The sequence below is a fragment of the Parus major genome, chromosome 1A (assembly GCF_001522545.3).
Source record: "Parus major isolate Abel chromosome 1A, Parus_major1.1, whole genome shotgun sequence".
Lineage (NCBI taxonomy): Eukaryota > Metazoa > Chordata > Aves > Passeriformes > Paridae > Parus > Parus major.
In genome coordinates, this window is record NC_031773.1 from 71,213,020 (window position 1) to 71,239,592 (window position 26,573).

The 26,573-nt window shown below is 44.1% G+C and overlaps 2 protein-coding genes across 6 annotated transcripts in view; one reads left to right on the forward strand and one right to left on the reverse strand.

Annotated features, from left to right (window-relative positions):
* DUSP16 (dual specificity phosphatase 16) overlaps positions 1–4,463 on the forward strand; it is a 69,444-nt gene extending 64,981 nt beyond the window's left edge. For all 5 annotated transcript variants that reach the window (XM_015627027.2, XM_015627024.2, XM_015627029.2 and 2 more), the window contains one exon: positions 820–4,463. In XM_015627027.2, coding sequence (XP_015482513.1) covers positions 820–1,984 — 1,165 coding nt within the window. In that variant the 3' untranslated portion in view covers positions 1,985–4,463. The remainder of the gene's footprint in view (positions 1–819) is intronic.
* Positions 4,464–6,634: 2,171 nt separating this feature from the next.
* The window catches only part of BORCS5 (BLOC-1 related complex subunit 5), a 64,481-nt gene continuing 44,542 nt past the window's right edge, over positions 6,635–26,573 (reverse strand). Inside the window, exon 4 of the mRNA XM_015627060.3 lies at positions 6,635–10,718. Within this exon, the coding sequence (XP_015482546.1) occupies positions 10,488–10,718 (231 nt within the window). The 3' untranslated portion in view covers positions 6,635–10,487. The remainder of the gene's footprint in view (positions 10,719–26,573) is intronic.

A 26,573-nucleotide genomic window follows, 5' to 3' on the forward strand; every position in this document is an offset into this window, starting at 1 on the left:
TCCTATTAAATTATAATTCTGACTTGCGATCTCTCACTGGTTTGATTTCAAACTAGTACAGTTTAGAATCCTGGTTCACCAAAACATTTTCACTACCATTACACTTGCAGTGCCTGAGTGTATTGGCACACCTGTGCCAGCCAGGCTGCTTCCTACAGCACCCCAAAATATATGAGCTCTTCCAGGAATTTGGCAATCTTGTTCCCCTGTACTGCTGAACACCTGCAGGGCTTGAGGGAGGGTTTTTGTTTTCATGCTGCATTTGGACCTTTCTAGTTTTGGTCATCCCATCAGTGGTCAGTAACAGTGTGGGGTAGAAATTGCTGGCACTCTTTCTTGCCTGACAATGACAAACAGCGTAGTGACATTAGAGAGGTGACAGGAACAAGTGATGTCACTGGAATGGTAGGGAAGGTGTCCACTCTCTGTAGCACTTGAGAAGTGGTCTCTTGGCTGAAGCTCAAGTGCTGTTCATGCAAAACTCCAGTTCTTCACTCTGGTCAGAAACCAAGGTAGCAAAGTTCCGAGTGATGAAGTAAATAGGGAAAATTGCTGGAATCGCTTGTGGACATGGTGAAGAGTTAAAATGTTTCCTTTCCCTCACACTTTTTAGCCACCTTTAAAGTGTAGACAATTGAGAGCATGCAGCAAGCATTATTTTGCTTTAAACTGCCTTTTTTTTTAACTCCATCCTCAAGTTACTTATGCTTGATTGAACTTTAAGAATAGGCTGTCGACATTCACAACACTCAGGGTTATCTTACACCTGCGCAGCAGGCTCCTGAAATAATTCTTGGTTTGTTTGTCCCATCTTTCCAGATTTGTTAAAGAAAAGAGGCCAACCATTTCTCCCAACTTCAACTTCCTGGGCCAGCTGTTGGACTTCGAGAAGAAGATCAAGAACCAGAGCGGTCAGCCTGGCCACATCAGCAAGCTGAAACTCCTGCACTTGGAGAAGAGCAGCGAGCAGGTGCTGGAGGCGGGACAGAGCAGCCTCTCTCCCAGCCAGCTCTGCCTCTCCGCCGCCTCGGAGCTGCTGGAGCCCAAGCCCACGGACGGCGGCGCCGGCCCCCGCGGGCACCCGGCCCCACTGGAGGACGGCCCGCTGGTGCAGGGCATCAACGGGCTGCACGTCTCCCTGGACAAGGTGGAAGACAGCAACCGGCTGAAGCGCTCCTTTTCCTTGGATATCAAATCCGTATCCTACTCAGCGAGCAGCAGCTGCGTGACCGCATCGGTGCAGGGCTTCGCCTCCTCCGAGGACACGCTGGAGTACTACAAACACGCGGCTGCCCTGGAGGGTAGCAGCAAGCTGTGCCAGTTCTCCCCCGTGCAGGAAGTGTCGGAGCAGAGCCCGGAGAGCAGCCCCGACAAGGAGGAGGCGGCCCGGCCCCAGGAGGCCCCGGGCCCGTGGCCGCTGGACAGCGCGGCCTCACGACCACACGCAGGCCGGGGCGGCGGCGGCGCGGCCGCGCCTCGGCCCCTCCTGTACCCCCTGCACCGCAGCGGCAGCGTGGAGGACACCTACAGAACGAACTTCGTCTTCGGGCTCTCCACAAGCCAGCAGCACTTGGCCAAGTCCGCCGCGGGGATGGGCCTCAAGGGCTGGCACTCGGACATCCTGGCCCCGCAGCCTTCGTCCCTCACCAACAGCTGGTATTTTGCCGCCGAGTCCTCGCATTTCTACTCGGCCTCGGCGGTGTTCGGGGGCGGCTCCGCCTTCCCCGCCTACAGCTGCAGCCAGCTGCCCTCGGGCTGCGAGCAGCCCAGCGCCGTGCGTCGCCGGCCCCGCCAGGCCGACCGCGGCGACTCCCGGCGCAGCTGGCACGAGGAGAGCTCCTTCGAGAAGCAGTTCAAGCGTAGGAGCTGCCAGATGGAGTTCGGGGAGAGCATCCTATCGGACAACAGGTCCAGAGAGGAACTGGGCAAAGTAGGCAGTCAGTCGAGTTTTTCAGGCAGCATGGAAATCATTGAAGTGTCCTGAGGGGCGAGGCGCGTGTGACTGGCAGGGATGCTTCCCCTTTCAGGCCGCTCCCCCAGCGTGTGAGAGGTCCCTGTAAATCTGAAACTTCCGGTAAAAAGGTGGAGGGAGGGAAGAAAAAGAGGCTTTGCTGTGAGCTCGGGAAAGGGTGGTACTGCAGGGAAGTGACCACGATGTCTGCCCGAGGAGACCAGGTGTGCTGCTGGGCTTTTCCCCTCGCCGGGAGAAAGGCAGAACGCGGACCTTTTCCTGTCAGAGGAAGCAATTCTGTGTGATGGATTGCACATCCTTTCTGTGCCTTTTAACAAGGAAGCTCTCCTGGTGTCAAACCCTTTCTCTGGTTCCACTGAACCCATGCTCCTACTTGTCAGAACTAGTTTTGTTCTCCCCTCTCCATGCCCCACGTCTTCACCAGTGCACCTTAGCCCTGACACTGAGCCAACCTCTGGAGGGAGACCTTTTTCCTGTAAGAAAAGGAGACTGGGAACGATTCCAAAGGCCACAGGGACTGGTTACAGCAAGGCTGGTCTGAACACACCGTTCAGACAAATGTAAATACTGGTGTAACTATTGTTCTAATGGATATGCTTTAGGTGATTCACTAGAGAGCTGCTTCAGAAAAAAGAAAAAACCAGTACCTCAAAAATACACAAAATAAACTAGGGCTTTTTATGTCTGCCACGTGCTGGTAGTTCATAAGCAATGTGAACAAGTAATGACTGGCCACATTTGATTTTTTTTTTTTTAAAGCTGTCTACGCACAAGTGTTTCAGTTGGCTCAGCAGCAATTCTTAAAAGATGAATGAGTCATATTTAGGACTGTTTCCCCTAGTCTTTTGATACAGTATTTTTATTTTTGATATTAAGCTGATTTCTGAGAGGTAGCTACTTTGGCTTCTAAGCTATAAAGAAGTGGTTGATAGGTAGAGCTACATGCAAGGGAAATGGCTGGTACAAGTGGCCACAACACACTTTACTTGCCCATTAACAATTCAATTGCTGAAAAACAATTCAAATGTTTGGGGTTTTTTAAGGCAAAAATGAGCTGGAGTGGACTTTTGTCCTTAACTGAGCAGTTCCAGGGTGGAACTGTAGACACTGAAGGCTGTACCATGCTCTCACCCTCAGCACCCCAGGGCAGACACCTCCAGCTCAAGGTGTCACAGCCCTGGTTTCACAGGAGATGCAGCACAGCTCTTCTCATGTTTTTGACAGTAACCCAGCTGCTTCCCCTCTCACCTTGGCTGCTGCTCACCTTGGGCTACATGGGCATGTTCCCATGAGAGGTTTATGGTCAGAGAGGGGTGGCACCCTTCAGAACACATGGTGAGGGGAAACTATTGTTTTGTCCCATTTCAGTGCAGGCAGATGAAAACTGTAGTAACAAATAATTAACCCTGCCAACAGCTTTAAAAAAAATTTGTCAGCAGCAAACTGAAGCCCTAATTCAAGTCAGCAGCTTGGGTTATGTTTGGGGTTTTTTACTGTAAGTTTAGCTAGTTTGTGACTCAAATCTCAGGTTTTACTATATTGAAAAGTGGAGAAGATTTTTGTCATTGTTTCATTTGTGGCTAGGATGTGACTTTCATTTCCTACTATGGACTGTTGAAAATAGCACTGAAAGCTACAGCATTGATTAACTTGATCCTAAAAAGTGCAAAAGGCACAGAGAGGAGGCACCAAGTCACTGAGCCCAGAGGCTCTTTGTGCTGCGTCTGCAAGAGGCTGGACGAAGGGCCTGGGCACAGGAAAGGTTGACATCACCCTGGACACTGTGTCAGGTGCTGGCTGTTCATTGAACGTGCTGCCACATGTCTCTGTTTACATCTCCAGTGGAAGTGATTACATCACAACTATTTTCAGCTGTGTATTTGCCTATGTAAACGGTTGAACCAGGGCTCCTCTCAGCCACATTTCAGGAAAAGCCTGTGGCTTTGACTTAAACCAGTTAATGGGAGTTAACACATATCAATCCCTGGAGGCAGATTCTTCCTCTTTTGTGCTCCTTCAGACATGTGTGTTCTCTCCCATTCTTTGTATGTTTGGGGTTGATTGCCTTCTGAGGAATTGAAATCTGGTCTTGTGGCTCCTTGTGATTCCCAGTGTGTTCTGGATGAATCCAAGGTGTAGGCTTAGTAGTTATAGGGGTCAGGTTCCCATAGGAGGAAGCCTTAACCCCATGTCCTGTACAGGGTGGTGCCCTGGCTCATACCTCAGCTGGAGTCCTGTCCCTGAACAATACTGGAAATGGTTTGCAGAAGTCTGGAAGGGACAGTGGAGGATGTGAGAGGGAAAAATGTGTACATGTTCAATATGAATATAATGTATGGCATTTGGTGTGTGGCATACTTGGCATGTTGGGTGTATGGTAAGCTGGTGAAATGGTTCAGAGAGATGTGAGTTTCTCATCTTGTTGTGTCATGAACATTACCTGTATGTTATGATGAAATAAAATCAGAAATGGTACCTGTTTATACAGAAGGCTGAGGAAGGAGTTGTGGAGTGTTATACCTGCAGCAGGACCTGCTCCCCTAACCAGTGAGGAGAGCAGGGGCCTTGTCCTTTATGGAACACCCCGTTCCCTGCAGGTATGTTCATGCGTGACAGGGCTGGAGCAGCTTTAGACCACTTCTCACAAGCAGTGTTGATTTCACAGCACCATTTATAGTAATCATTTAGGCCTCTTACCTGTCCCTGATGATCCCCCTTCTGCTCCACTGCTGTGCAGCTATGGGACTTGTCTGCATTAAAACCTTCCACTGTGTAATCCAGCTGTGAGTAATCTGTTCCTCAGGCAGCTAGGGTGGTCTTACTGAAGCAAGTACTTCAAATTGTTGAAGTTACCCAGAACGAACCCCCATGCTTCTTTCTTGCCTTCCTCCCATACTACTTATTTGAAGAATAATTTAATTACTTTTTTAAGTACTTGTTTTGACTGATGCTGTCAGTCTTGAAGCATTCAGAACAAGTTCTGCTCACTGAGATTGGAGCACACCCCCCATTGCTGCTTCAGTGAATGGCCCACACAAATATAGCATGGATTAGAATTAAAGAGGGCTGTCACAGTTGTATCCTTAGAGAGGAAAGCTGTGAGTTTATATAACAGCATCTTCAAACTCAGGTGCAGTAATAGAAGCCTTCTCTTTTGAGAATTTCAAAGCACAGTCCCAGAAAGGGAAATGTAAAATCTTCAGTCTCCCTAAAAGAAACTGAACCATCAGTCAGAGCACCAGCATCAACCTCTGTGAGTTTCTGTGCTTATTTCTACAAACAAGATGTAGCAGCTCTTAGAGAGGAAAACAACCATGCAAATTCAATGGCATCATCAGCTGCTTTGTCTACACGACAGGTTGGTTGACATGACCGTCTTCTGAGATTTAGCTGCTCACCCCATTCCAAAGTCTACTTCTGATTGCAGTAGCTCTGTTTGTTCCTTCAAATTCTGTTTTTTTGAAGCATTCACTTCAGCTTTCACCACTCCTCCTGACTGCTTTGCAGGACTTGCTCTCCTCCTGCTCCCTCCATCCCTGGCCCTGCCACCAGATAGCTCTGGGAAGAGACAATCTAACTCCACCTCCAGTCAAAACCCAAGGGGCAACTGAAACATGCCTCATGTATGTCATCAACACTTTCCATTTCACTGCCTGGCATTTCTAGGAAGAGGCCCCTGAGGTCACTGGGCTCCTGATGTAACCACCATCACAGTGACATTCCTATAATGAAATGAACTGAAAATAGAGCAAACTTCCCGCCAGCAGGGATCAGGTAGCCCTGCTTTTGAGGGGGCTGGGGAGGATAAGACAGTAGAAATGTGGTAATTAGGTGAACTACTGTCTTTGCTTACTGTATTCATCAGCTAGGTGCTCAATACGCTGCAACTCACAGGACAAGTTGCAGACTGACTTCTACCAGAAAGTGAGGGCATGAAAAGCCCAGAACAAGGGGGACATCACTAGGGTCCTACTAAGACTGTTACTTTTTAAAGCCAAAATCACTGCAATTCAACCGAACTTACCTAGCCAGACATCTTAATTAGCCAGCCATACACCCAGCTAGTCTGTATTTGTTATTAATCTGCAATAAAAGTTCTATCACTTTTAGACAGTGTAACATACACAGTACCACAACTGCATTATACACACAAACCCACAACTGCATTATACACACAAACCCACAACTGAGAATTCAGGTAGAACAGTCTTCCTAATACATAAGCTTTGCCTGGCAACAGCACTCTCCCTTTGAATCCCACCTGCAAAGAACTTCTTGGCCCTCAGGTACAAATGGTTGCTCTGAGGCAAACTGAAGTGTTTCTGTAGTAAAGCCTTCAGCTAATTCTGCACTTCCAAGAATATTAGAAAGAGTCACCATAAATAGAAAAGGAAAGTGAGCTATTTCTTGCCTTCTGCAACACCCACCCCTCTGGGAAGGGGCTGCTTTCCTGGCATGTAAAATGCTACCAAACACTTTTGGAGCATTGTCCTTCTGCAATGGATTGCTCACTTTGAGGAGTGGATTTCAGCTGCTGTTTCCAAGGACTCCCACCATGCTCCACTGCTGTAACAAAGCCAAAGTGTGACACTACAGGCAACAATGAGGCTGGGGGATCAGGCCATTAAACAAAAACCAGCAACAAAACTAAAAGAAACCCTCTAAATTTGCCTCTCTTTATTCAGTATCAACTGTGCAGGTGAGAGTTCCATTACCATTTCGCTTTCCCAGTGCCAAGTCCCAAGCATTGCTGCTCACATCTTGTATTCAAACTGGACATTAGTGCCAGCCAGAACTGGGACAGCCTTGGGGGGAAAAAAACAACCAGCATTTATTTTCATTCTGAGGACATGTTTCCTCTCAGTCCCATGACAGAGGCAGCCCCAGGGCAGCTGAAATCAGCCACCTCCATGGCACAGAGTGGGTGCAAATAAAGCTGAGGTGCATTTGCACTGCCCAGACACTGCGGTTGGGAAGTAGGAATGAAGAATGAGCAGTAAGGCAATTGGAGAAACAACACACATGGAAAAGAGCTGCACCAAAGGTTTTAATGCTAGAGCTGTGGAACATGGAGCATATAGGAAATTGAACAGGGTAACCACCCATAAACCATGGAGTGTTCACCCACAACGCTGGCAATCAAAATACCCTCTGGCAGCTTGGGAACGGAGGGCCGTTCTAGCAGTACCTTGGGAAACTACTGGCACACAGTCTGAAAAAGGAGCTGGCTCATGCAACCAATGGGCCTGTGAAAACGTGTATTTCTATTCTCTCTGTGAAAAAGCTTGGAGGAGGGGAAACACACTTTAAATATTTAAGTATATTTAAATATATTTAATTTAAAATACATATACTAAAAAAATCCAAAAAACACAAAAACTCTTCTCTCCCCTTCAGCAGATCTTCACAGGAATTGCCCAGCAGGTAGGCTGGCACTTAAGCGCCCTGTCAATGCATTCAGTGACAAAAACAACGGAAATAACAAAGCAAACCTGCTCTGCATGGGCAGCACAGTGACCAGTGTGAGACACAAGCAGCACCAGTGGCAGCACAACGGGACAGTTGCAACAGCAGAGTCCAGGGAAGTGCCAGAGCAGCTCAGGCCAGAGAGGAACCACAGCCCCAAGTGACTCGTCCTGCTCCCCAGCTTTTCACAGGATCACATATCAAGAAGCTTAGGCTCTACCCCAGACCACACACCACCCAGAAAACAGAGAAGGGCAGCAGTGTCTGGTTTCAGGAGAGCATGCTAAATTATTCCCTGTTCAAAGCACTAAATTTGTGCTAGAAGCAACAGCTGGTACATTTGCAAAAGATACCTGAGGCCTCCTCCAAGAGCATTTGGCTTGGAAGAAGAAATTCATAAGCAGAAAGGTGATTCCAGTCACATCTCCAAGCTCCTGCTAAACAGCATGGGAGGGAAGCATCAATCTTACCCTGAGCATCACTTGCATCTGAGCTGAAGCTGAAAGCAGCATGTGGAGCAAAGCCACAAGGACCAGTCAAGCAACAAACAGCAGCTCGAGAAGATGTGGCAGGACATGTCTCACCCTCAGCAAGAGGGCCAAAGATTTACAGTTCCTGAAGGCAATGACAATGTTTTAAATAAAATTGTAAACTGTCATTCAAGGGCAGTTAGAGGGTGCATGCTTCTTACAGTACCCATGCAAGAGACTATCACCTGTGGAACGAAGGTGATATTGTGAGCATTGTGATATATGTGAACACTGAAAACAGTTGGCCTTCACATTTCAGCTCTTATTTCTTTCTAGTTCAGATATGCCTTCCACAACCTGCCCTTGCTGTTCAAGAAGCTCTGTCTGTGAGGCCCAGCAGCACAGCCACAAGCTTAAAGACCAGTGTTCCTAAGAACAAACTTTCTCCCATTCTCAGCCCAACAGCTTGGTGTTTTCTGGCAAATGAGGAAGGAACTGATTTGCAGGACTTGCTCCTGGCAGCCTTCAGTTGGGAGCACTACTCCTTTCTCCTCATTAGCACTGCAGGGAGCAGTGCTTTGATCTGATACTTAATGGCCTGAGGCCAAATGTCTACAAGCCTCAGAAAAGTATCTTACAGGAGAGAGCATCTGCCTTGAGATCCAGTATCAGGATCTTCCCAGTGGCACAGGCTTCCAGCACACTAGGGTGTGGGACACTCATGAGATCCCATCTGGCAGACAGCTGAATGTTGCATATTTAAAACATCCAGACAGCAGCATCTGGACAAGGAGGACAAAAATGGCTGCTGCCACTATTTAAAGCAGCTCAATATTCTTGTGTGCCTGATGGTGGGAAGCAGAGATACATTATTCCATGATGGACAATGAGGACCCACAAGGGCATGGCCATGACAAACAGCTTTTCCTGGGTTAAGTCTCATGTAAGATTTTAACAATCCAAGTGTAAAACATGGCAGGAACCTTTAACAAGGATGGAATTTTGATGTTTTATGCTGGGCAACACACAGCATATGCCTGTGTACATGCAACTGTGTAAAACCTCTGGGGTGAGAGCAGCAGGCAAGGAGACCTGCTGCCTTTGCTAAAAACCCTCATGCTGAGTTCCCTTCCCTCCCTGATGCAGTCAGTCCCACTTCCCAGGACATTCCAGGGGGCTTCATTTCTACAGGACTCTTCTTCTAGATAGTGTTCAGCAGGCCCTGGAATCCAACCACCACCATGGTTCTGACACACATCTAAGTTGGCTGCAGTCTGCATGACAAAAATTCATGCTGGCCTTTGGGAATGCAACAAGAGAACAGACTGTTGCTTCTTGCCACCAGGCAATAATTATTACAATCAAAAACCTACTGCACTCTTACTTCCAAATGTTTAGAGACAACCTTTTGCTTAATAAATGCTCTTAAGTACTAAGACATATTGAAACAAGTTGCCTTTGGCAAGTGACCCCACCTTGTGCTGTACCAAAAGCTGGTTGTCCCTGACTGTCCTCGCTGGAACTGCATTCCTGACACACAACAACCCTTGGGGTTCATGGGTTCTTTGGCCTTGGTTTGCCTGGGCGGAGGCACGAACATCTTGCTGCCTTTGGAGCAGGTGGCTGAGAAGGGCCCCATGGTTTCAGTAATTCAGCAGCATGCCACCACCAGCTCCCGGCACAAGGGTAGCTAAACCAACAAAAAGAGCCAAAGGACTTCCTACGTCTCTCCCCTCCAGCCTCACACACTTGAAGAAGCAGCTGCACCCCACTGGTAAAAAAGGACAGCACCAAGGTAACTTGAGTGTCCCAATAAAAAAAGACACCTTTGGGATGCAAAGTGAGCAGGTTGGTATCGGTGACTGTCAGAGTGCCACCAGCTGGGGCATGGGGACATTGCCAGGGCAAGGGGGAGAGGAACACTAAGGTTTGCTTTACACCAACAGACATACATATCTAGAACAGTTACTCCTTTACAGCCTCATAAATTAGTGAGCCCACAGAAACAGGAGCCTCAAGGACATGCCAAAAACCCTGCCATGCAAACCATGTTAATTATGATAATGGCCAGATTTTAATAAGCCAGTTCCTGGCTCCCACACTTTCACCTATAAAACACGCATATTTCCAAGGCCAGGGGATCGCAGAAATACCTTCCAGCCATCTTAATTGTATAAACCCCAGTGGCACAAAAAACATGTTAGAGTGTTTGTCATACCCCATATCCCATTGAATTTTTTTAGTAAAAAAAAAAAAATCAGATGAAAGGAAATTCCTCCTCTGTAAACCACAACTAGTCACAGCAGTGAAACAAATGTGTCTGCACAGGTGGTGTAGTGGCAAAGGAGACAAGAGGGCAAGAGGAGGGAGATGAGAGAATGGTAAATCATCTCCTTTGGGGAGCTCCTGGATTCCTGACTGTGCAGTTCTGGCAGCTAATGCTGCTCTCCCTCTGCTGCCCTGGCAGAGAGTCCAGCAGCAGTGCTGCCCACTCCAAACACCTGCCAATGCAGCCTGCTGGAAACGCATCCGTGCCGAACATGGAGCGTGGAAGGTGAGGAGGGGGAACTGCCAGAGCGCTACGACCTCAGCTCCCGGTCAGGTTTCATGGAGAAGGGCTCCAGCCGCTCCCCCTCTGGCAGGAGGCTGTTCAGCCGCTCCATCAGCGGCACCGTCTGGTCGATGCCCATCTGGATCCGGCGCAGGATGGCAGACATCTCGTTGACCTTCTGGATCTGCTCTGCATACTTGGCGTACTTCTTCTGGCGCTCCTGCATGAGGCTGTAAAGAGTTTCCACAGAGAGGTCCATCTGTGTAAAAACAAGCAGAGCAAGGCTCATTAGGCCAACTGTTGCCACAGTTCTTTCAGCACACCATCCTTCCCAAAAGCAACCACCTTGGATGCTCCACTAACAGGAAGTAACAGGCAGCTACAAAGGAGCTCCTCGGAAGGTACATAACCAGTTTGTCATGGAATGGGATGACTCATAGTTGTATACCAGGGAGAACATATGATGACCTCAATTCTCCACCCAAATACCTAAATACCTGATCAGAAAATTCTTCATCTGCAGGAAAGCCAACAGGTACTGCCAGGGATTTCCCAATAAACCCACACACACATCCTTTAAGTTATCCAAACCCAGGGAACTCATGGCCTCTGCCTGCACATGAACAATATTTTCACTGGAGAACATTCATTTGCAAGTGTTGAGCTCTACCACAGTTGCCAGTGCTGATTTTTCTCAGTTTAGCCAGGTTACTCTGCAACTAAGCCTATTAACATGAACAGCTGTTACTACCATCATCATCAGGAAAACTCCAGCCTTGAGAGAACCACAATGGATTGCTAGTGTCCCCAGTTTCCCTGAAATCCAAAAATAAGAGTGTTATAAGTGACCCCAGGAGAGACATTAAGTAAATTAGCTATGCAATTAAACACAGTCAGTATCCAAACATGGCTCAAGCATGATGACAATGACAGGAACTGCAGTGCTGTTCCTGCCATTGAGTGATGAAGGCAGCCTTTATAATTCACAGCCCATTTTTCTGTTCAGACAGACCTGCAATCTCCAGGCAGGATTCAGCCACTAGCTGCCAGTACCTGACACACAAGCCCAGTCAAGACGGTGTAAGCTGTTTTACATATCCTAAGATATCTACCACATGTTCCAAGACCTCAAGGGCTCACTCGAAGCTTGGCTGCTTTGGCTCACTGTAACTGTACTTAACCCCAGTGACTCCAGTGCACTGGCTCTTCCAACTGGGATGTTTTTGTGGAAAGCAGTCCCCTGGCTTGAGACTCAGCACAAGCCCACAGTGCCTGGGAGTGAAGGGCAGCAGTGGACACACACTGAGCAGTTTTAGCCCACTGCCACCTCTTACATTGTTTTCCTAAAGCTTTCCCTTTCTAATTGCTCCCAGAGGAAGGAGGTCACTGCTCATGATGAAGCAGCCTCAGGGAATCGATCCTGAAAACTCTTGGTCTGCCAAGAAGCACAGGTTCAAACAATATCCCTCTCCTGAATGGTGTGACAGTCAACCTGTCTGGTGGAGGACAGTGACCATACCGGTCACCAGGGAGAAGAGTGAGTGAGAACCAGGGAGAATTTATTAGTGCAGTGCTAAGAAAACACAAGGTGCTGACCTGACCTGACTTATACAGCACGGAACAGGCAGGTGCAATCCTGACCCCATGTCCAGTGCTATGGGTCTGCAGGGGAGAGCCTGCAGCAAGAGAGGACTGGATGGAAATGGTGCAACACTGGAAGGCCCCACTGAGGAGGGAGGGCCGAGCAGAGAGAACTCTGCCATCCCACAGGTGGCAGCAGGGTTGGACACTGGGCATAAACTGCTGTAGCAGTTTATGTGCTGACAAACCCTTTCAAACCCTGGGGAGGAGGTCAAGTCAAAAATAGGCAATATTTCATTGACAAACCTAAGTTGCAAACAGCATTGAAAACAAACGCACAAGTTTCTGCTGAACTGTCATGGGGATTAGGGGGCATTTTTCCCCCCCACCATTTCCATCAGAATTGCATATGGTACCAGTAGACATTTTATTTTGCCTGCACTTTCTACTGCTCTCAGGCTGAATTCTTCCTATTTGCTTTCCTCTGAATTCCCTTCTCCATGCCTTCATGCATGGGACAAAATAAAAACCAGCAGAGCAGGAAACTCTAAATAGAGTGGAAACAATTTAAGCCTACAGAAGGGTTTCTATTAAAACTCCAGCTTAATAATTTAGTAGCTTGGGGCTAGCTCTGTAGAGAGAAGTGTGTAAAAAGCAGACCACCACCAACCAGTAAGTTCAATCCCCTGCCTAAAAACATCCTACCTAATGAGAGACAGTGGCCTGGAGGGGCAGCCAGTGGGAAACCTGCCAAAAGCCAGCACGGCTCATTAAACAGAGCAGCATGGGGACCCATGCAGAAACCTCTGGTTTTGAAGTTCTCCTCCACTGGCAGGTTCTTCACATGGCCTCACAAGAAGCAAAGCTGGCACCCACCAAGCTTTCAAGCAAAAGGGGCCAAGGCCCCTCTTTCTCTCCATTCCAATAATTTCCATCTGCTGACTTCTAGGCTCCTTGTGTAAGAATGAGTAACATCCACTTACTGGTGGGGAACGAGTGGAGAAGCTGATGCTGACCTGCAATAGGAAGAAGAAATGCAGAGTGGCCTCCAAGGACTTTGCTACCTTTGGACATTATTCATAGCAGCCATAAAAAAAGCTGCCTCACAAGAAAGAGAAAGGCTGGAAGTGAGTGTTTCCTATGATTTCCTTACACCTACCATCCAAGCCTGCCTGCTACGGGAGGCCACAGCAGCTGCACAGCCCAAGACACAACAGGGAGAACTGAAGTGGAGCAACTGAGGAAAGGTCAATTTTTACTCAGTCTGAATCTGGTCTTTTTAACTATCAAAAAAAAAAGAAGAAAAAAGGCAACTACATGTTAATTCCACTAGATAAATGCCAGTGTCTCTATCAACTTTCCTTGAAGCAGGCCTAAGTACACACTTACATCCTTCCTGCCTCCTCCCCTTCCAAGTGAGCTCCTCCAGAGCCAAACCTTGTGCTTTTACCTCTCCTGGCATGCAGTCCCATTCCTCTGGCACTCAGATGGGGCTTTCAGATTCTGAGAGTCAGCCCAATTTACCTACCACAGAGACTAATACTGGCCTGCAAGAATCCATAATGATCAGGGAACACACACAAGAATCCATCTTATTCCTATCTATTTAATTTTATACATCATACAGTATCAACAAAAGCATTTGGAAAAGAGGACCTGAGGTAGAATCTGGTCCCTCGCCTACAGCCAAGGCAGTCCAAGACACCCTCAAGGGTCAATGAGTGAATTTGCCTTCTCTGAAGTGTTTCCATTGACTCCCACATCCCGCAGCCCTGCCACATTCTCATCTGGAAAACATTCAAATCTCAGCCTTCTTGCCCATCCCAGACTGTGAAGCTCTCTGGGAAGCCCATCAAGACACCCCAGAGCCAGTAGTTCTTCACTGTCCTACAACCATCTGAGAGTGTTTATTTGAGTCGTTTTTTCTGCTCTGGTTGCTTCAAGCTTTCTATGCCAGGCCACCAGAGCTGAAGAAAACTCACTATTGCCCTGAACCCATCAGATATGACAGATGTGAAGCAGCATAGTCACCAGTCCCTGACAACCTCACCATCACTAATCTGTGCTTCAAACATCACCACTCAGTAAGCTACAAACATCCCCAGCTTAGTGGTACAGAAAAGTTTCTGGGGAATTAAAAGACTGGACTTCTTGAAGCATGTTAAGAAGCAACAGAACAAAGCAAAGGGCAGAAGCCAGCGTGTGATGTCAGAGTCCTAATTTTCATCAAAGCAAGAGGTTCTGCCCCATCTGGAGTTGAGAAAAAAAGATGTATTCTTAATGAAGGGGTGTGAGCTCCTAATGCATATGTTATTTCTTTCAAAAAAATCATTCCTCCTGTCAAAGCAGCAAACCTGAGACTGGACATGCCCAGAGTAAAAGACAGGATCTTTCTCCCCTTCCTACATCAAAAAGGGTACAGGAGTTTCTTCAGTTTTTCTTTCAGAAGCATAGGATCCTATAAATGGACAAACCTAAAACTCACCCTCCAGCATGACATACTTTTTTTGTACAGCCAGTGACATTCAGAATTTGTGTGTTTCTGTTTCAAAGCTCATGCCTCCTCTGTGGATTATCATCAGCAGGACACTAATTTATGCATCAGCTTCACATTTAAACATTAAATGATATCTACTGGGCTTTTCTTTTGTCAAATGAAAAAAGATTAATAATTACTTCCAATGACACTGCAAGATGGATATTTCCTCATTTAAAAGGGCCCCAGCACAACCCCTCCTACTACACCATTCACATTGTCAGCCGAGTCCCCTCTGCATTACACAAGCCCATTTGTAACACCACACTGATGAAACACAAAAACAACTGAGAATACTGTCAGACATCTTGCACACCATAAATTCTTGCATTCATTTAAAAATTCTTCCTGGCCCACACTGCCAAGCAGAATAAAGACATTAATTTAGCCCACAAAAAGACTGAGGTCAGCACTGGCCAATGCCCAACTCATTTCAAGAGACCACACTGAAAACCAACCAGTGCTCATATATACACACATATATATAGGTATACTTCTTACTTGGCACTGTTTTATAGTACCCCTGTCATGGGCACATGAGTGTCCTAAGCTCTCAGAAACAAAGGTCACATCTTGTTAGCTCAATGATTGAGAGACTAAAAACTACAGCTAGACACATTTTCCCTGGTTGCAGAACATGTGAATGCAATCAGAAGTTCACTAAACTTGGAATCAAAGTTCTAGAGAGGCACTGCTGACATTCATAACAAAACAAATGCATTTCATAAGAAGATGTTTGGACATTCCCAGCTTCTCTAGTCCCTCCTAAAATGCCAGTAAGGCAAGAAGATGTTTTTGTTCCCCCCCACATTTAGTAACAGCCTTCAAGAGCTCAGCCAGACATGCATTTGTCCTGTGTCCTTCTGTCCCAACAATTTCCTCTCCGCTCCCATCCCCTATGGCTGCCCCTCCAAAATACACAGCTCTTAAGGTGTAACCCTTATTTGAGAAAGTTCTTTTGCTAGAACAGCACTCCGAGCACAAACAGCCTTTCCTTCACATTGTCAGGTGCTTGACTGGGGTAAAATGAACATCTTTCCGCAGCTGCACACAAACCACATCAGAAAGTGGCAGGCGGGAACATGACTGCATGGAGTATTAGTCACAATGTGCTGGTGTGAAAATACTTTTCCATCAACACACTTAAAACTGAAGACAGCTCCTCTTTCTGTACTGCCTGAAAACAAATGTGCTCAATGAATGGCTTTTTTTTTCTCTTCCCCCCTCTCTTTGATAATGTCAAGCAAAGTCAGCACTATAGATTGTGCTGACTTCCTGATGCTGGGAACATCCTCTGTTTCTCCCACTCAGCACACACTGGTAAGTGATAAACTGACTGGGCAGCTTCTGTGTCAGGGTACAGAGAGAGATACCCAGCCACAGATCTCATACCCTTCTCTTCAGCTTCAGCCATGATTACAGCTCTCATGGAGCTGTACTCTTCCTCTGCCCCACTGCAAGGCAAACAACTGTAGTTTGTGTTTAGGTTTTCCTTATCACATCTGAGATCAAATTCATTGCCAAAATATTCCTCTTGCTCCCTCTGTGATCTGTCATTGCTGTAAACAATTGCTAAGGGCTAGTCTATCTAAGCCTTGCACAGATAAGAGTCAAGTTAGAGAATGAAGAGTAACTATTTTAATTGGCTCTGGAACTGAAATATAGCAATATTAATAGATACATCAAGGCCCTTACTCCTAAAGACCTACATTAAACCCACGCTTAGTCCCTTAGTTCTACAGTAGATATAGGATAACATGTATCAATATAAATAGCTGCACCTGTAGGAACAAAATTTAATTATTCTGGGAGGCCTTGGGTCATACAAAAGCATTCAAAATTCCAAAGAATAAGGAAGTTTATTGTTGAAATAAACTTTTCCACCTTTATGTCAGTCTTTGCCTGACTATTGTATTGTTGGACAGGATGTGTTTGTCACTCCTACACAGTGTGGCCTCCTCAGCCCATACCTCCCTCACAGCTCCAACTGGAGCCCTCCCTGCCTGAGAACCACTAGCATCCCTCTGCCAACTGGCAGGCCCCCAAGATTAAGTTATGGCTTCTATCACTGACTGGTGCTAAAAAAAGAGTCCCAAAGCTATGACTGAAATAATACCTACCTCTTGCACAGACCTAATGCACCCACAGGCTTCCAAATGTTTAAAAAAGACAGGGCCTTACTTCACAGAGGTGGTAGAAGATGGGCAGCAAAATCTGACAGCCAGCTCTCTAGTTTGGACACATCTCCTGTCACAGTCCCATTCTACTGGTCCATCTTATATTTCCCTCAACACCACAGATACCCATCATTTTGTCTTTCAAAACAGCTATTTTCACAAAAGCAAGTGAAACTCAGGGCACTGCAAAGCAGCAGTCACACCGTCCTCCTTCAAAGGAGCTGACTAATCACAAGCTTAGTTCTGCACCTAAGTCCTCAAAACAAACTGAGTCTTCCCACCCTCTCTTTCCTTCAGTGGTTTGGTCTTCTGGCCCATGAGCTGGCCTGACAGTCACAAACCAGCAGGATGACATGGTGAAAAGCACCGTCTCTCCCTCCTCCTGCATGTGATCCGGGGTTCAAACTCAGTGTTTACTGTGGCTGTATCAGACCTAATTGCACAAAATTCCTTAAAAAGCAGAAAGGAAAAAAACCCAGAAAGATCCAATTTAACCAGTAAGCTTTCTAAACTGTCACCAAGAAAAGGTCATAGTAGTTTCTAGCTCATTGTCTTTGATTAATAAGAATGCCTTTTTAGAGCTTTCATTTGCTGCTTTTGTAGAACAATCTACATCCATCTAAGAAGTCACCTCTAAAATTTATCATGGCTAAAAATGTTAAGTTACATCCTGAGCATTAGAAATGCTTCCATACCTACTCTAAATAACCAAGTTTAAGAAAAATAAATACAAATACCCCACCCAAACCAGACTATTACACCTGTGCGTGCAATGGTCTCATAAAACCTCTCTTTTCTGGAATACCATTCCACAGTAATTAATAACACATTCCTGATCTGTCTTCAATTAGCCATTCCTGGAAAAGAAAAAATATGTATCTGTAACAGATCTATTGCCTAAATGATAACTTGCACAACTCTTATTTCAGTCTATTTAATAATTCTGCTAGAAAACACAACCTTCAATCTCCTCTTTTCCTGATTTTACACTGCAGACACATTACTTGCCCACAACACTGCGATACCCAGCCAGAGCTTGAATGTTACAGGACAACAGCAATTAGAAATGTTATTTACCCTCAGGGGGTTATTTTATAATAAATTTCAGTTTTGTACTTTCAACATGTCAGAATGACTAGCTTTAAGCAAATTGATTTTCCCATCACAAGTAATCTTTGATTTGAAAAGAAATGACCACTATCATTAATGGGATGTTTCTTAGAAAACACCACCATTCTCATTTCAGAGTGAAAACAGCCAGCATCATTACATTTGCAAGCCATCTGCTATTTATTCTCAGCTTCACAGATGGGACCTGATAGCTGTAGGTCTTCTTTTCCACATGTCCTACAGAAGTCTTTCAGAAAGGAATGATATTGCTGTGTTTAGTCAGGATTAGACACACTAGAAGAAAATTATATTTAAGTAGAAAATGCTATTAAATGTGGTCTCACAGAATGCAAAGGAACCGAGTTTTAACTATTTCCTACCGGGTGTGAAGTGTGAAAAGGATTATCTAAGACTCTCTCTTTTTCTCTGGGGAACTGCAGACAAAGCTGGGTTCACACACCCTGGCACACACTGCCAGTCCCACATATCTGGGTGCATCAGACCTCCCTCCATGTGCTCTGCACATGCCTTGGGTACACGCAAGAAGGCTGAAGTGTTAGATTAGCATGGACATGAGCCCAGCAGTCAGGATTTGGGCATTTCTGGACATCTGAGAGCCCTGATGAAAGATTTGCTCTTTTCCTGCCAGCCACATTTCTCACATTAAAGTCCAAATCAATTTCCTTTCACCAAAGAAACTCAATGGCATGTCATTTCTAACAAAGTCAGTGATAAACAAAAACAGAAAAACACCTGAAAAATATATATCTGTAACTCTAGCTTCCTTATTTGAAAAACACACAAAATGAGCCAAGTACACCCCATTGATGTTCAGGGGAGGATCTACTCCTTCATTCCCAGAAGAGAGACTTTCAAGGCTGACTTCATGATACTTCCACAGTGCTAAAGCTCAGACATCCCAACAATTTTCTGGAGGTCACAACATCTGGACAGTAAATGTTTGGCTTCAGGAAAGCCTCAAAGAAATCTTGAGCACTGTAGATTGTTTACAGACCAAGCTTTTCTGAGGCTATAGACTACTGTTCAAAATAAAGTAACAAGAGTACAGACCATGAGAGATCAGTGATTCACACAAAAGTTCAGTGTGGCAGTAGTGCCAGCTCTGATCCACTATGAGCATTAATTTCTATTGTATTCAGCTGTAGCAGCCTCAAGATTCACATAAAACTGAGTATTTCTTTCTTCTTTTTTATGTCTACTAAAGAATCTCTAGAATAAATTGATCAAATGCAAGAAGGCATTTGAAAATTTATAGTACAATCTGGTAGAAAAACTTATAATTGAAAAGTAAAAAGTTCAGTATCTGTGTAGCCTGAGGTCATGCATAAGGAAGAATTAAATTCTAGACTCAATTAAGCAAAAGGAAAAGCTATGACCCAAGAAGCCTTTTTGACCTTAAAAACTCTTATAAATTCTTTACCATATATTGCTGTTATGTTGATTTCTTTTACAACTGCTACCTGAGCCACTTTTTTGGCTGGAACTCATCTGATTCGGGATTTTGTCTTTAGACAATTTGCAGCAAGTCCCAACAGCAACTCTTCAAATGCATCACTTGCTGCTCCAGTTAAAAAAAAAAATAAATAAAAAAATTAAAGTCTTATTTTTTGTCCAGTTCACTACAGTTTTGGCACAGTTCATACATGTAATTACAGGGAATTTTACTATACTACAGTTCAGCATTTTATCCAGGCTTCTAGAGGCTGATACCACAGCAGTCAGGAGCAGTGCCCACATGAATTAATTAATAGTAAATCATATGTTTCATACCTCAGAGTAGTGCTGCAATAATGGCTAATAAATGTTCATGGAGAGGCATTCATGCCCCAGTGGCACAGAAACATTTAGGAAACATTTAGGAAACCCTACCCTTCATAAAAAGCAATGTAGGCAGATTACTTGCACTAAGGCTTTGTGTAATGCTTTCAACATGAAGTCATCTCTGCAGATCACATCTGATTATTACCACAGTGCTAATTATGGAGCTGCTAACAAGGTTCACCCTGCTCCATCAAGTCTACTAACTACCATCTTAAAGTCATCAGTGCAACTCCAAATATTTGCAAGTAAGGTTGGCTAACCTTGTCTGAAACAAAGATTAAACTGCTAAAAAGTTTTTAGCCAATATTCCTAGCACCTCCACACCCCATCCCAATTCTCTGTCACTTAAAGGCAGAGTTGACACCTTGAAAATTTCAATTCAACACTGAAACAGGAGGCAATAGTTAAGAATGAAAGCTTGTAAATTGATTTTTCCTTTATCAACACAATCCTTCAGGGAGGGAGAAGGCCATTTAAAATCTACATTAATGCCAAACTGATTTAGAAAGAGAAATCATATAATTTTCTGTCTTCATTTGACTAAGCCAAACAAGCAAAGCTTTTCCAGTTTCCTCCCCAAGATTCTCCACTCCCCACACATCCTTACAGCCCTCTTCTTGTGTTATGAACTCTCCTTTCTTGAGCATTATGAGAGCTGCACACAGTGTGTCAGATGAGATCCCTCAGCTTTGTGCAAGACAATCAGCATACTCCGAGTGTCTACCGGAAGTACAAGCTGTGTGACACCACAGGTTGATATTTGCTTTTTTCCTATCTCAAATCCCTTTCATGCCCAAATCCACCATCAAATCTGCTAGCTCTATAATGAAATCTAGCACTTTTTATTCCTATTTGAAGTTCTACATTTGACCGGCTGCAATGGGGTTGGGCTTGTTGGAGGTTTTTTCTACCTGGGAGAACAAGGCTACAATAAGAAATCTGGCTTCCTAGTTTAAGCAACCTGTGAGAAGGAACTGAATTATATTCCTTCTAGTACCTAATGATCATAAGCTCCATGCACTAATCCTGATGAAAAGTATTACTAAAAGGCTTTGCATGCTAGACTTGGGATCTTCAGTGACAGTTTCTTAAGCACCTAAGCTCTATAATAATACAAACCCTTTTGACTGCTAAATGCTTGTTCAGCCTTAATTTTCTTCCTTGGAAATTCAGTTGTGGAAAGGATTTCAGTTTAGGTCTTTCCTCAAAAGGCCATAAAGCACAAGAAAAGGGAACATGCTGGAACTGACTACACACATATATTCTAGAAGCAAGGGACTGTGACACCAGACAAAGCAGTGCATGTCAGCAAAACAGATTTCAGACTGTCACCAGCGCAAACAATCTTTCCTCTTCCTTTATAACTGCTACATCCTTTGATAAAGTTTGTGTACAACAGAGCACTGACCATCTGCCTCAGGCATACACTGCTAGACATTAATTCTCTATATTTAAAAAACAATTGTGAAGCCTTTTCAAGAGCATTTTAACAGTTTGGTGCTGGCTGATTAAGACACCACCCTACCACTTAGGTGTTCAAGCTACTTGCATAGCAGACTGGAGAAAAATGAGCAACATCAACTAAAGGACGTGATAGTTAACATTTTTCCAGCTTAATAGTCCTGTGCATTTCTTTCTGCATGATGGTGCCTGTTGAGATTCCAGTCTTTATAAACAACACTTCATTGCTGATGAGAAAAGAAATACAGAGCTGGATAGATTGCCACAGTCCTCATCCAACAACTTCCAAGATGCCAAAGACTAAGGTATTGATTTCTTACAGAACACAATGTTCCGTAGTTTTTTTGTAAACAGCAGTGTGGCATTAAATCCCTTGAAAATACAAGCGGCATTTCAACAGAGGTTCTTCCCCTTTTCAGAAATAGTATAGAAAAAGGAATTCTCAGGCCCATTTCCCTGGACTTGGGGCACTGGTAATTTGGGGCACTGTGAACCAAAAGGCTCTATTTTGCTTGCAAGTTAACACAGCCTCGTCTAGAACATTTTTATGTGTTGTGTCAAAATTAAATACGTCTGCATTTTCATTTTTGCCAGGCTTCTTTTAACAGGCTTACTTTTGGTTCCCTGAGCCTTCCCCTTTAATGGGCTGAAAGGTAACTTCATGGGCTGGTCCATATGGGCCTTCACGCAAAGGCCTGAAGCTGAAGATGCATTTTGGACTTTTTAAGGCCATTCATCTTTTGCTGGCCTAATTCAGTTTAGTCAGAAGATCTATCACTCTCAGGGCATGTCTGCTGGAAACAGATTTCACAAACGGTCTTGGAAACTCAGGTCTGAAACCACCTACAAAGAAACCATGGCAATAAACACCTCACTCAGCTGAGTCCTAAAACAAACCAAACCAAAGGCCAGGCATAAAACACCTCCCTGAAACTTCTTCATTTGAGTCCATTCCCTGAAGGGACACTGCTCAGCTGTGACTGGAGTATGGGATGAATCCCAGGCACTCCAGATCTTTCTGCCCATGGGAGGGAAGGAGTTAGAAGTGCCTGTGGTGTTTCACGTAGTAAAAGCTCTGTGTGCTTACAGCATATGTGTACCTTGAGTCTGTTTCACTGCAGCTGTGGCTAACATAGTCCCCAGCCAGGCAATGTCCTGCCAAAGTTTCAGGCCCAGATCTCATTCATTCCTGGTGATGAAATACTTTCCTGCACTTAGGAGAGCTTTTCCCTTTATCACCACCTTAAGGGACCTTGCCCTTAAATCTCCAGCAGGGAACATGAGGCTGCTACAAGCTGTCCCTACCACAGCTAGCCCTCCCACCCCTACAGAGTGGGGGTTAAAGCCATGGGCCATGCCTACAGCAAACCCATCCTTCCCTCAGGGTGAACAAAACCATGCCCATGACTTCTGCACACCACATTCCCCAGCAGGTTTTGCCACAGAATGATGGGAACCTGCTTTATGTCACAGAAGCAACATAATTGCAAATAAAGCTCAAAAGGCCACAGAAATAGCATTCACAAAAAGATAAACTGAAATCCCTAAATCCCCAGATTGTTGGGCACACACAGTGACACATAATGGCTGAATCACAATTTATGAGTCTTAAATGCATGAGGTAAGGTACAACATGCTTGTATATAAAAGTGATTTTCTTGTCAAATGCATAAGACTTGATGCTTATAGGAAATAATGATTGAACTTCTGCTCATAATTTTAAAAAGATGAATTGGGACACATTATGTTGTGTTTGTGCGGCTGCAAAAGTTATTTATTTGCCAAATATTTAAGGACTGTATTTCTGGACAACTTAATACTAGAGAAACTTAAAACTACAGGAACATTTACTTTTTTGCAGCAAGCTGGTAAAGCAAAAAACAAACAAACAAAAAAAAAGAAACCAAAACAACTCAAATCTATATACATGTTATTCTGGAGTATTTGTTCAAAAGAATGACCTATTCCCATAGAAGAATTTATAGGTATGAAACAAGCTATACACTGCAATTTTCTGCATGGCAAACCAATTACTGACATTAATACCTGCCTGGACAAAATTTATCTAACTATTATGAATATAAAACTAATATTTATTATATTTGAAAATGGGGGGGGTTTCCCCCAACTCTCCCCCATAGATGCATGCCAGCTTAGACTGAGACATTTAAAATTTCATTTTATATTGTAAAAACTGCTCTGTTTTCAAAATTATTCGCAGTCTGGGATTCCTATGGCAATAAAAGCTACAACTAAACACTGCATTAACATTTGTTTTCAAGGCAAAACATCAGAGCCCTCCCAGTAACCCATTTCCAAATACATTTTAAGCACAGTGCATCCAGGAACTACATCTGCCTTTAAGGGTACATTGGATATTTCAAAAGCACAACCCCATTGATAATGCTGGAAGTCTACTAAGAAATGCTGAAGATCTTTTCACTCAAAGCTTCTTTGAAAAGTGCTTAGAGGGCTTTCAGTTTCCCTTCTGCCTTCATAGAAAGAAGACAGACCTCAATTTTTGCATGTTACTAGTAGTTTTTGGATGCTTACCTTCAGATATTTTGTAAGATGTGATTTTTGAGAAGCTTAGTACCTTGTGCACACAAACCTTTTTTAAGGCACTGAAACTAGACTATTTTGAAGGCACAGAAAATAATGGGCCATTTCTGAAAATTTAGCTCTGTTTCCCAGCTTTTACCTATTCTATTTGTTTCCTATTCCCTGGTATTCACCATCCCCTATCACATGACTCTTGAAATTCTGTCCCTGGCACCCAAAACAGATATCCTGCACTGGTAAAGACTTAATGTAAAGTAGTCCTCTCCCCACTTATTTGCTGCTTTCCCCCAGTCATACCTTTAGAGCCGGTCAACATTTGTCTTCCAACTTCAAAGGGGTTTTTGTTAGAAACCCTTTGTTTTGCAGATCACAAAACTGGGGCAGGCACTCCTGGTGAAGAGAGCACATGTGGCTCCATCAAACCCACAGAAGCTGGAGTTCCTCAAAACTTCAACAAGTTACAATGCAAATCTATAGTATTTTCCCTAAAAAGGTGCAAGCACATCCTCCTTTTTTTTTTCCTTGACATCTTGTCTTAAGTAAATCACTGCCCCTCAAAACCAAAACTCACTCTGGTATGAACAACTGCTGAAAAAAGGCACCTGAACCAACCACCTTCCATCACATCTTCAATTCTTTCCCCTTCAAGGAATCTCTTGGATAAATGTATTTCTGCTCAAGAGAGAACACAAACACCTGGAAGCTGCACAGGTTCTACATTTAGGAGCAGATATGGATCCAGCCAACACTGCAAAGAAATTCTGGCTACACTGGGAAATGGGATGGAGAGCAAAGCTAGACTGTACTGCTCCCTGAAAGCACGGAACACACAGATGGGTCTGCTCAGACCTGCAGTTGCTACTGTCATGCAAGTAGGGTTTTTTTTCTTTAGATCACTCTCTTTCCCATTCAGAACCATTTTAAGTCAGACTATGTGCTGATTTGCAAACCACCACAGTCAATTCTGAGTTACTGAGGATCTATTAATTTACAGCAGTACTTCTGAGTTTTGGCAGAATCCAGGAAACTTCTTTCCTGGTGACACAGACAAAAGATATTTGCTCTGGGACATTTCGTCAAGGAAAAACTAAAAAAAATCCTGGCTGCAGGCAGTGTGAGTGTAGCATATTATACAGCAGGACTATTAGTATGGAGTCTGAAAAGTGAACATACTTCAGACAAATCATAGAAAATCAAAGACTGAAGCTCACCAACATTTTGTAGAAAGTTAAAAACATCTGTCACTTGACAACTCTATTATCAGAAGAAAAACACTTCAGTGCTTACAGTGTTAAAGAAAGGGAAAGAGAAAAACTGACTACCAAACTGGGGATAAAAGAATTTACTGTCCCAGCTTGTGCACACATTCTGCTTTTCACAATACACTTGATTTTGTCTTTCATTTTTATGCTTTACTAAGGGTCAAAGCTTTGTGTATATGGCAAAATTAAATCATTGCTGACAAATCGGTGAAGCCAAAGGCAATTTCCTTTGTCTGCATTTGTAAGGAGAGACATCCCCTGCTCTGGTTCAGCTGCACCCTGTCTTGTTAACAACTGTCAGCAGTGGTTCAATTTAGTGCATAAAGGAGAGCCCAAACAATTTGGAAAGAGTGATTTAAGCCAAGTGGGTCCCACCCAGATCCTCCAGAACACACATTCAGAACAGCCAAAGCAAGAAAAACATTTAAAAATTATTAGGACAATGAACAGTAAAAACCCACCAGATTTGGCAGAGGGACTGAAAGCATCTGAAGTTACTTTAAAGTTGTGACAAAAAAATACCAAAAAACCCAAAACAAACCACAGCTGAGTTGTCAGTTCCCTGACTTCTGGAACTCCCCATTTCTCCATCTCTTTGTCAAAGGAGTCTGTTATAAAGAAGCTAGTGAGAAAATAAGTATCATCATTTAATTTATTTTAGATGAAAGATAATTGCAAGTCTTATGAACCAGAAGAAAACCACCATAGCTAATTTGAAAGAGACTCTGCCACTTGCCCTATAGAAGGCAAACCCAATTAATGAAGATTGTACTGGTGGTGTCTACCAAAACTTTAAATCACATCACTATTCCCTCTGACACTTTAACAGCCAAAAGAATTACTATTTGCTTGGATTAATGCAGTACACTGTCATTAGGCTGGCAATTAAATCCCATTTCTGAGATTGTGAGATCTGAGTCACCAACATCTGCAAATATCTTTACATCTTGTGTAATAGCTGGCCTCAGATCTTGATACACCAAAGTAAAAAGGCCTTTTTAATGCTTCCCACATTGTTTTGGACTTACAACTTCATGATGACAGCAGCTTCTCAAAACAGCTCATGAATCAAATTTATTACCCAGTTTGTCATGTGAGATTTTCTTAACTCTAAGCCAATAGAGCAACAACAAATCAAGGTCAGTGTTTATACTGTGTGAATAAAAATTAACCACATGCTCAAAAACATTTTTTTGACATTGGAAAGGTATTTGATCTCAAGGACTTTTGACATATGCAGAATTCACTAGCTCTTCTACACATCTGGGAGTATCTGAGAAAACACCCCAAGCAACATTTCCCTGTCATGCCAGTCTGTCTTGATTTTAAAAAAATAAAATCTGGCAGCCATTCTAGTGCTTCCAACATCAGTAGTTGATAACATTAAGAAAGACAATTCCACTGCAGGATGACCATCCCAGGAATTAATTCAATCCCAAACAGTAACATTCAATATCTAAACAGATCACTGTTTGGTTTGTGGTAACAGCAGCAGCACAGGAGATCTTTTTGCCATACAGGCCAGAAATGAGATGGCATGTTGCAGGCTTTGAAAACAAATCCAGCTCTACAAATCCACTTAA